The sequence below is a fragment of the Eutrigla gurnardus genome (genome assembly GCF_963514095.1).
Source record: "Eutrigla gurnardus genome assembly, chromosome: 21".
NCBI lineage: Eukaryota > Metazoa > Chordata > Actinopteri > Perciformes > Triglidae > Eutrigla > Eutrigla gurnardus.
In genome coordinates, this window is record NC_139932.1 from 2,521,611 (window position 1) to 2,531,575 (window position 9,965).

The 9,965-nt window shown below is 43.6% G+C and overlaps 1 protein-coding gene across 1 annotated transcript; it reads right to left on the reverse strand.

Annotated features, from left to right (window-relative positions):
• Window positions 1-234: 234 nt before the first annotated feature.
• Window positions 235-8,376, reverse strand: LOC311032319 (uncharacterized protein). Its single transcript, XM_084038996.1, has 7 exons — window positions 8,187-8,376; window positions 7,865-8,048; window positions 6,924-7,149; window positions 6,771-6,842; window positions 1,491-1,660; window positions 1,054-1,305; window positions 235-800 (listed from the first exon to the last, which is right to left on the reverse strand). The coding sequence occupies exons 3-7, from the start codon at window positions 6,982-6,984 to the stop codon at window positions 666-668; spliced, it is 690 nt and encodes a 229-aa protein (XP_083895122.1). The 5' UTR covers window positions 6,985-7,149; window positions 7,865-8,048; window positions 8,187-8,376; the 3' UTR covers window positions 235-665.
• Between the last annotated feature and the right edge of the window lie 1,589 nt (window positions 8,377-9,965).

Below are 9,965 nucleotides of genomic sequence, written 5' to 3' on the forward strand. Positions count from 1 at the left end.
TTCCTCCACGCACTCAGGTGTCATCTGATTTTGGGGTTCAGGAACACGGTCTTCGTTCTCCCCGGCAGGGGTTTCTATCAGCTGCCCCGCTGGGGTTTCCTCCATGAATCCAGCTGTCTCCTGTGTGAGGATGAGGGGCGCTGGCGCACCCCTTGGAGCCTGCTCGAAAAGGGGTGCTTGCAGACTCTCCATCTCAGCATCAGTTGCTTGCTCAAAGCCTTCCCTCCTCCTGAACAGGGGCTTGGTAGCAGTCATTTTGCTCAAATAAAAGTTTGTAATTGGTTGTCTCAATTTCTCAACCAACACCGAGCACTTTCTAGGTGACTTAATGTAGATTTGCAAATCCGTCGTGTCACCTTTCAATGTCTTGGCTTCAGGTGTGAAATTCAACCTCTTTCTGCGCTTTGGGTGTGATGGGAGTTCGTCCTCTGATGAAGAAGAAACTTCAACATGGACACTCACTCCACATCCCTTTACAGAGCTCTCACGTTTTCGACGCATCCTCCTCAACTCCTCCTCAGACAATGAAGAGCTTGATTCTGGTTGATCATCGTAGACAGGTTCCTCCTCATTTGAGCTTGTCTCCGGTGTAGCAGTTAGGATGAGTTCATCATCATCACTTTCGTCAACTGGAGAGGGGTTTGCAACAGCACTCTGCAGGGCTTTCATTCCAACTTTCTCGTTTCATACCCCGTCACTTTGTCCGGCAGAGCGACATAAACTCGTTCTGCTGTGTTGGGGTCATGGCACATCTGCCTTGCCACCTGCTTCCTCTCCTTTTCGGAGAGGTGTTGGTTGGCCTGGAAACCCAAACAAAGAAGTTTTTACAAAAGTTTGATATGAAAACAGTCCTTTGAGCAACTGTGTCTCAACAGTCTTAATCAACACTCTCAATAAACGTATAACTTATGACATCCAGTCTCTAAAATGTGTTTATATGTTTTATATGCAAACATTAACATCATCTCACTTCTAATTCCAGCCCCCACATCAAAGATTCCTACTTCCAAATTCTGATCGATGGCCAGAATCCAACTTATATGAAGTTCTTACTTGGGTGGAGACGCTGCTCCGGATCTTGTTGAAGCTGACAGTCCCCTCCATACCGGCATCCACCCAAGCCAGATGGAGAAAGTTTAACGGCTTCTGAATCTGCTTGCCGTGCGCTGAATGGAACACATACTTGCTGCCCTGGCCTGGCTTACAGCACATGCCATCAGTCAGGTTTTCAAGCCACATAAATTCCTCATTGTTGAGGGAAAATGCAGCTTGGCCAAATGATTTCACAGTTTTGTGGTCATCCACCTTAGAATATAAAATGCACAACATTAGTGTATTTCTGTGGAGAGGTGGACTTTAAATGAGCAGAATGAATCACTGGTGACTTATGTGTGGGACTATCAAATGCTGACTTCAACAAAGACACTAATGTTATCTTCACCAATTAAATTTTCATTGCTTGGACCCACCACACCTAAATAAATACTAACCAGAACCTGGAATCTCTTGCCATGATTCCAAGTCTCAAAGTTGATCACATGTTCCTTGGTCATGTTAGTGAGTACAACGGATCTGTGTCCGGTGAGCATGGACAGGTAGCCCATTATGTAGCCAATGAGCTTGGAATGCTCATTCTCTCCTCCATTGCAGGCTAAGCTTTCTACAAAACATGACAAGATATATCGTCGCTGTCCGATTAAAAAAAACGTATCTCCAAAACTCGTTTTTTTCAGGAGCATGAAAAAACTGTTTTACTCATTAATTAACTTACAAATTAAACCCAAAACACAGTAATTAGACACATTTAGGACTCGAAATGAAAACCTATAGTTACACAGTGATTAGTGACCCGTTTAAAATTTTAATCGGACTTACGTGCGTTGTTGTGATATACGTGTTTTTTTTAATAATGCGTTCCAGTGATTTCCGGTCATTTACGAGCCTCGAGTCTCCTGTTTATGTCCCTCTAAGTTCGTAAACTATTGATAGCAGGCTATCCTACATTTCCACATAGCACATTACCCTAATCTAAGATTTGTTTTGGCATTTTATATTGAAATCTGATTAATCCATAGCCTATAGGCGAAGAGTCATCTAATATTAATGCTTGCATCTGTCTGACTCGGTACAAGGAAATCAGATCTTATCGTCTATCCCTGGCTTTAAACCTAACATTATTAAGACAAAGATTATCTTCTAAACCCCAGTCATAATTTCTCTGTTCCTGCATAACACTGCACCATGCAAAATACTGCAGAAACCTACCTTTCGTCCTACTTGTATCCAGAGGCTATTAAGATAATTTTACAAATCCTGCAGGTGTTGTGCCGAAAAAACATCCTTAACATATTAGTGCACTCTGCTAATAGGAGACAGGAGGGGATCCTTTTCCTGGAAGACTGGCCTGCCGAAAAAAATACCCCTAACCCTGCAACTAACTAGGGGAGCCCCCCCCCCCCCTCAGCAGAACACCTTTAGTATCTATTCAACAGCACACCTTCTGATGATATCTAAGCTAAATAATAAATGATTTCATTTTTTAATAACCATATTAATCCTATAACATGTTATATTTTTACACTGTAAATTATGTTAGCAGACAATGATGGCCAAATAAAGTGAAACTGCTTTAATCAAGATTCAATAGAACTCATTGCATTCACTAATTAAATTTTTTTTTCAGACATTACAAAATACATGACAACATTCCAATTATACAATTATGAACAGACAGGAAAGGGTTATCAGGCTTTTCAGATGACAAAATACTATTTACAGTAAGTAACATTGTTTAGCTGCTTGACTAACTCACTGTCCTCCATTTTTTTTAAACATTTCCCTGCTCCAACACAGGTAAGGAGAAAGGAGACCGCACACTAATTAATTAATTAATAAACAAACAAACAAATAAACAAATAAATAAATCAGTAGAAAGCAAGATGGGGTGCTCCCTAATTGTTTTTCAAGATATTTCCCTGCTCCAACACAGGTAAGGAGAAAGGAAGGAAGGAGCGTGTAGCTGCCTCTGTTTTCCCTGCTCCAACACACCTGATTCAAATGGTCAGCTCGTTAGCACCATTTGAATCAGGTGTGTTGGAGCAGGGAAAACAGAGGCAGCTACACGCACAAAAAAACCTAAAGACTAGGTGCTGGACCACCAAGAAAGACACAGGTAAGGAGAAAGGAGACCGCACACTAGTTATAAGCTTATAAACTCTTGCTTTCTACTAATTTACTTAACAACGTTGAATGAACGACCTTCATCAGGTATACCTCAGCTATATCTAAAACATGCAGGGCAGTGAGCCCTGACGACCAGGGTAGGGGAAACTGTAACCACTTTGGCACAACTGTGTACATTTGTGTGTGTGCAGCTGGTGATGGCAATCACTCATGTTGAAGTCCATCGTAGAAGGCATGGAAGTCTTGTGGCAAAACCTTCTTCAATTCTTGGAGGTGCCTGAACTTGAGTTCTTTGATCTTCTGGCTGGATGCATACAGCGGGGTCACTGTGGTGACACTCTTCCTCCTGAGAGATGAGCACGGGTAGGGTTCCCAGTCATCTGAGTGACAAATCTTGTAGGCCATAGTGCCATCCACGTTGTACCTAATAGAATGAGAGATGGATGAAAGAATTGGATGAGAAAAGACAGACAGTGGACAGAGATTACACAGTGTATTAACATAGAAGGTGTGCAGAATTCCTTTTTCAAGTATTTATGCTAAATTGTGATGTCATTCTTGTTATAAATACAAGGTGGAGATTATGTTTAGAGATAAGTCCATGGTGTGTGTTCAGTAAGTTATTGCTTCTGCCCAAACCCTCTGGTTCAGCATATTTCTTTAAATGCATTTTTACATAGAAGGGGTGTGTGTGTGTGTGCGTGTGCGTGTGTGCGCGCATTTTCAGAGCCAATACATTAGGCAACATTTGTGTGAGAATGTATGTGTATGATAAAATACCTGATTGCTCGGAGTTGATGCACTGTAGGATCGCCTGCAGTTTGTCCTGGTCGGATGGACTTGCGGAGGTTCACCTGCTTGAAGTCCTTGAAGAAGGCATGGTTGACGTACCTCACCTCGTATGGCCTGGGATTGGCGCGAGCACCACGGATCACTGCTGCATACTCAGCTGATACGCAGATTTCTCTGTGCCTCAGTTTTCTCTCTATGACACTATGCACAGAATCACACTCCATTTGGGTGTGGCCTCTTTCAAGGTATTTCTGTGTCACTGGCTTCTTCTTTTCCATAGCAAACCTGAGGAGGGCATTGCTTAACAGCAGGTTTCGGTTCTGGTAGCCGCAGCCATCGCTCCACAGGATGTACTCCTCATACAATGGGTGGGCTTCAAGATAATGCACGACACACGAAGCAAACTCGTTTGCAGAAAGACCAGCTTCACCCTCATGCCACAGGTAATTTGTTGCATTGTGTGATATCATGTCAAAGATGGTGAAGTTATGGACACTGAGCTTGGTCTTGTAATAGAGGGCGGAGGCTTGCAGCTTAGGGCAGAGCAGGAGCCCTTGAAGATCCATGCACACCAACAAGGTCTTCTCACCTGCCTCATCTTTGTCCTTCCGCTTCATTGCTCGTGCAGAGTCCTTTTTAATGCAATGCTCCTCCCATGTGGCAGCGTCAAGGTTCCCAGCCTTAAATGTGCAACAGGTATCACACTGATCTTTTTTTGGTTGAAAAAGAGAAAGATTCAAGTCATGAAAAACAGTGGAAAAAACTTGTCTTGACAGAGGCTGTAAACCTTGTTCTGCACAAGAGCGCTTGTACTGTGTGTGGAGGTGGCTGACCGACTTGAAAACAGGTTCCAGGTACATCTTTGTGGAGGAGGACCTACAGTAGTGTGAGGGGACTTTCGGCAGGTCCAGAAGGAAGGTCTTCAAGAACTCTTTCTCTTCTGTCCCTGCCCTCACTCTCACATTTACGCTTTCAGTCTGCTCAGGACTCTTCCCTCTTCTCCCCACCCACTTCAAAAAACACCACTGCTTTATTCCCAATGTTGACAGGAACATGCGTTGACACACTCGAAGTCTTCTACCATCCACAACAAGGTGACAAAAAATGGATGCTGACCTCCTGGACTCATCTGCTTCTGTCCGCCGCCTCTTCACACTGCTTACCTCCACTAAAGATTGGAGAACATTTTTTCTCTCCTTCCAGTCTAATTTCTCCCAAAAGTATTTAAAAATCTCCTCCCTCTTTGACTCAACAACTTGTCTGCAGTGCAGTTTAGAGGACCTTTGGCAGGCTGCAGATTGGCAGGGCACCCCCATATGCCTTGCCTCCTTCAACGCAGGCTCTTTATCTCTCTTTCCGAGATAGGATTCACCCCTCATTCTCCTCCTTTTCTGGACACTGATCTTCCAGGTCTCAGGATCAGCCTTCTTCCTCCGCCTTCCCAGACGGCCCTCACCACCTGAAGACTCCACCTCATCTTGTCCTTCTGATTCAGAGAAAAATAAAGAAAACTCATTAACATACATTAAAATACATTAACTGTGAAATATTGTTCTGTGTTCATTGTGAGATCTGTGAAATCCCTTTGAGGTACAGTTTTTAGTGGGAAGGTTTCTAAACAAAAAATGTAATATTACTAATAACAATAATAATACCTACCATCATTTTCTGATTCATTAGGAACATAGTCCTGTGAAGAATCTTTTTCACTTTGTGAATCTTGAAAAGATAAGGCGGCACAGATTTAGAACAGTGAATGCAATATTGACATAATTTAATGTTGTAAAAACTCTGCATCCTTTGCTGTGGCTGACTTAACCCTATTTATTCCACAAACCTTCCTCTTCACTGCTGCTGACCCTCCTCAATGCCTCAACTGCTCTACTGTATTTTACTTTTGCTATTTTACATAGCTCATCTAGAGTGAGAGACATGTCTAGCCTGAAAAGGAGAAAACAGTGCACACAACAGACACATCAGACGTCGATGAATACACCTCGGTCAGTAATCTAGCGCAAACAACACTGTCATGATTATAGAAAGTTTTTGATCGGCATCACTCGATGCAAGGACAACAACATTAGCCTAGCTCTAGATGCTACAATAAGCCTGCCAAGTACTGACGGTATACAGTCTGTTTATGGACATGACAAATCATCTGATATACAGGCAACGTTAGTAGATGTTGGCAGCAACAAAACTCTTTTTGGATCGAAACATAATTATCAGTATCAACAGGACTCTAGCTAATGTTAGCCATCTAATCACCATTAACGTTAGCTGGCTAAGGTTAGCTAGCGGTTAGCCCTCAGGATTGACTTGTACAGAGCGAAAATACGTGAACTACCACATACAACTGACAATCGTGAATGACTATTAACTAGCGGAAAACTTGAACACAGTTGTCAAACAATAGATTTATGGTTAGACTTTACCTTGCTGGTGAACGAAAATGACGACGGGACTCTTGCTGCGCTGGACTTCCACAGACGCTATTCCTCAACAAAGAGAGGGCAGGAGAGGCGGGAGAGGTGGGAGGTACGCGCATTGATGGGCAGTTCTGACACCCAATGGAGATACGTGTTACATACATGACGTAATAAAACGTCTTTCCATTGGTCACGTGGGCACCCGACGCTGCCTGTTGCTGGGGGAGAATGCGGATATTAATTTGGAAGTAGAAAGTCAAAATGGTAAAAAGTGCAGCGGACAGCGACGATATACAGAAAAATACAGTTAAGAATGCAAGCTACTGAAGAAGAAGGAATCCAATGTAAATAATGAAGTCTACTTACTGAACATTTCAGGAATTTTTCTCCTGGCAGTAACCATAAATTGCTTTTCTTTCACTGCACTAAGCTGATTCTCTGTGAAAACAGTGTGACATGCATGCATTTCGATGACAAAATATAAGAAATAGAAATTGGTAAGAAATTGAAAACATTTACCTGTCTTGAGGCGTAGCACTTTTTGCCGGTGGACGACAAGTTTCTTCTGGACTTCAGCCATGATTCTCTTAAGCTCATACTGAAGTGTGGTGAAAGCCTTTTTTTTTTTAGCTTACTCGCCTTCTCAAAGGAGTTCTCAACATGCCTGAGGAACATGATGACATTCGTCAACATGTTCTTCACCGTAGTCACTGCATATCCCTTATTGAAAAGGTACGTTGTCCAGCTGTGGGAAAAGGTAAGGAGTTACAAGTGACTAAATCTGACTTCCAGTTCCACCACATTCCATGTTCCAACTTCTCAATTTTCATCTATTTCAAAACACCATAGATTTAAAATTGGAATTAATAGACAACAGAAGAATTTGTATTTGTAAGTGTTTTGTGCCTGGTTAACTCTGAAAATTGTCTTTTTGAGGTCAAGAAAAATATGAGATGAATTAAATATGCAAGCAGCGATGATCGGGCCCTTGCACCCCTTGCCAGTCGGGGCCTGTGGCGGCCACAGCGCCATGAACATTTTACGTAAAGCAAATGATGTTTGTTTCACAAGGCTTACTTCCTGTTGCCAGTAGGTGGCACACTGTCTATGGTCTTTAATTGTCTTATAGATGTCCTCAGGCCGAGACTCTCATCAAACGTGAAATTTCATGTAAATCAGATGATATTTGTCACACAAGGTTTACTTTCTCTGGCCAGTAGATGGCGCAATCGCTTTGACTCTTAATTGTTATGTAGATGTCTTCAGGCTGGGACTCTTATCAAACATGTGAAGTTTGGGTCAGATTCAACCATGTACAGTTGAGTAATAGCAACTTGATGTTTCATGGCGAAACATCAAAATTGCAAGTTTTGCACTGAAAGAAAGAAAAAAAGTGAAAAATTCCTTCAGTTTCAAGAGGGCTTCGCAGTGGTCGCTGCTCGGGCCCTAAAAATACTTACACCCGTAACTTGTCTAGCTGGGTTAAGAATCTCAGGTCTCGGGCAACAGCATCGGGAGACAGGCCAGCGGCCATGTACAGACAAAAACGAAGGCCGTGGCAGGATGCCTGCTTCGCATTTTCCACATCCTTTTTTCCTGTCCGTGATCCCTGTCCAAACTTTTTAAAGTCTTGAAGAATCTTTTCTGCAGTTAAAAAACAGTTAGTTCCTATTAGTTGGACAACCCCAAGAAACAAAGGTGAAAAGGGAAAGAATTACCTAACTGTAAATGTCTCTATCCTCTCTCCCCAAAATTTGAACTGAAAAGGAAAGGAAAACGTACCATATAAATGTTCACCACTTTTCGCCTTGTTTACATGCTCTCCCTTTTGTGCCGATAGAGGTGGTTTACTGGGAATACGGTTGGGTGACCGTGCTGTCATCAAATCCTTCACATTCCTTTCCAGCTGCAGCAACTTGGCTATGAACTGCTTGCAGTTGCAATCGCATGCCCTTGCCACCGAACCACTCAAAACGTCTGTCATAGCAGAGGAAATGTGGGGCCCAGGGACAGGGGTCGAAGTAAGTGGCTGTCTGGCAGTAGGGTCAGTGGAAGAGGAGGAGTTGTGGGGCCCAGGAACAGGGGTGGAAGGAAGTGGCTGACTGGCAGTAAGGTCAGTGGAAGAGGAGGAGTTGTGGGACCCAGTGACAGGGGTGGAAGGAAGTGGCTGACTGGCAGTAAGGTCAGAGGAGGAGGAGTTGTGGGACCCAGTGACAGGGGTGGAAGGAAGTGGGTGACTGGCAGTAAGGTCAGAGGAGGAGGAGTTGTGGGACCCAGTGACAGGGGTGGAAGGAAGTGGGTGACTGGCAGTAAGGTCAGTGGAAGAGGAGTTGTGGGACCCAGTGACAGGGGTGGAAGGAAGTGGCTGTCCGGCAGTAGGGTCAGTGGAAGAGGAGTTGTGGGACCCAGTGACAGGGGTGGAAGGAAGTGGCTGTCCGGCAGTAGGGTCAGTGGAAGAGGAGGAGTTGTGGGACCCAGTGACAGGGGTGGAAGGAAGTGGGTGACTGGCAGTAAGGTCAGTGGAAGAGGAGTTGTGGGACCCAGTGACAGGGGTGGTAGGAAGTGGGTGACTGGCAGTAAGGTCAGTGGAAGAGGAGTTGTGGGACCCAGTGACAGGGGTGGAAGGAAGTGGCTGTCCGGCAGTAGGGTCAGTGGAAGAGGAGGAGTTGTGGGGCCCAGGGACAGGGGTGGAAATTAGTGGCTCCTCAAAACATTCTGTATCGGAAATGTCACACAGTTCCAAGTCAGGAGGTGGACAATCATCCCCTGTAATGAAATTTAACTGATTTAAATTGGAAATCAAAACATTTTTGGTTGCTACAGCAAAGCCATAAAAAAACTACACATAGAAAACTAAATATTAATTTGTGTATAGTTGGATGGAAAAATTAATGGAATATGATGATGAAAGCCCTCTTGTGTCTATTGTTTAAAGTTTAAATGAAGTCTCTAGGTGAAAGTATGCCGGAGCAGTAGACAGCAGTAGGCAGTACGAAAAGTCGAATGAGTTGTTTGTTTTTTGACCTCCTCCCATTCATTCCTACTGAGAATTTTTTCGCCGTTAGCTGTAGGGGCCAGTGCTCGGTGCGATTGCCCCGTGGCCCTAATTAACACAACTTAAAAGTACCATATTGACTGGTAGTCCCCATGTCCAACGTCGATACCATGGGCTCATCAGGGTCGGACCTCCGCAGTTGAGCAAACTCTTTCACGATGGCTGCTCTCTTGGCCTGCCTCATGATAGGTTCTCGTTCCTATTAACAAATAAATTCTGATATTAGACAGACTTAAGAGGAACAAAACATTAGATTTACAACAGATCTTTTTAAATTAAAACCAATTGAATACACTTACCTCATGTAATGTAATGAGATGTGACTCTTGTAAGTGCTTATCAAGGCGGACGAGCTCTTTCTTCCCACAAAGATCGCAGTCCAACTTGTCTGTAGTTCTGCGGTAGGAAATGAAAAATAAGTGAGTCCAGGAAATCTAAGCTGGTAACATAGCAGGGTATCTATGCATAAATACAAGAAACCTATTTGATTTAATCTTACCGTGCAG

Excerpts from the sequence above, each read along its gene's own strand:
- LOC311032319 (XM_084038996.1), bottom strand. The coding sequence starts at position 6,984 with ATGGCTGAAGTCCAGAAGAAACTTGTCGTCCACCGGCAAAAAGTGCTA. Across the intron at positions 6,843-6,923 it reads AGTGCTACGCCTCAAGACAG|AGAATCAGCTTAGTGCAGTG; the intron begins GTAAATGTTTTC and ends CTGTTTTCACAG. Across the intron at positions 1,661-6,770 it reads AAAAATTCCTGAAATGTTCA|AAAGCTTAGCCTGCAATGGA; the intron begins GTAAGTAGACTT and ends CATGTTTTGTAG.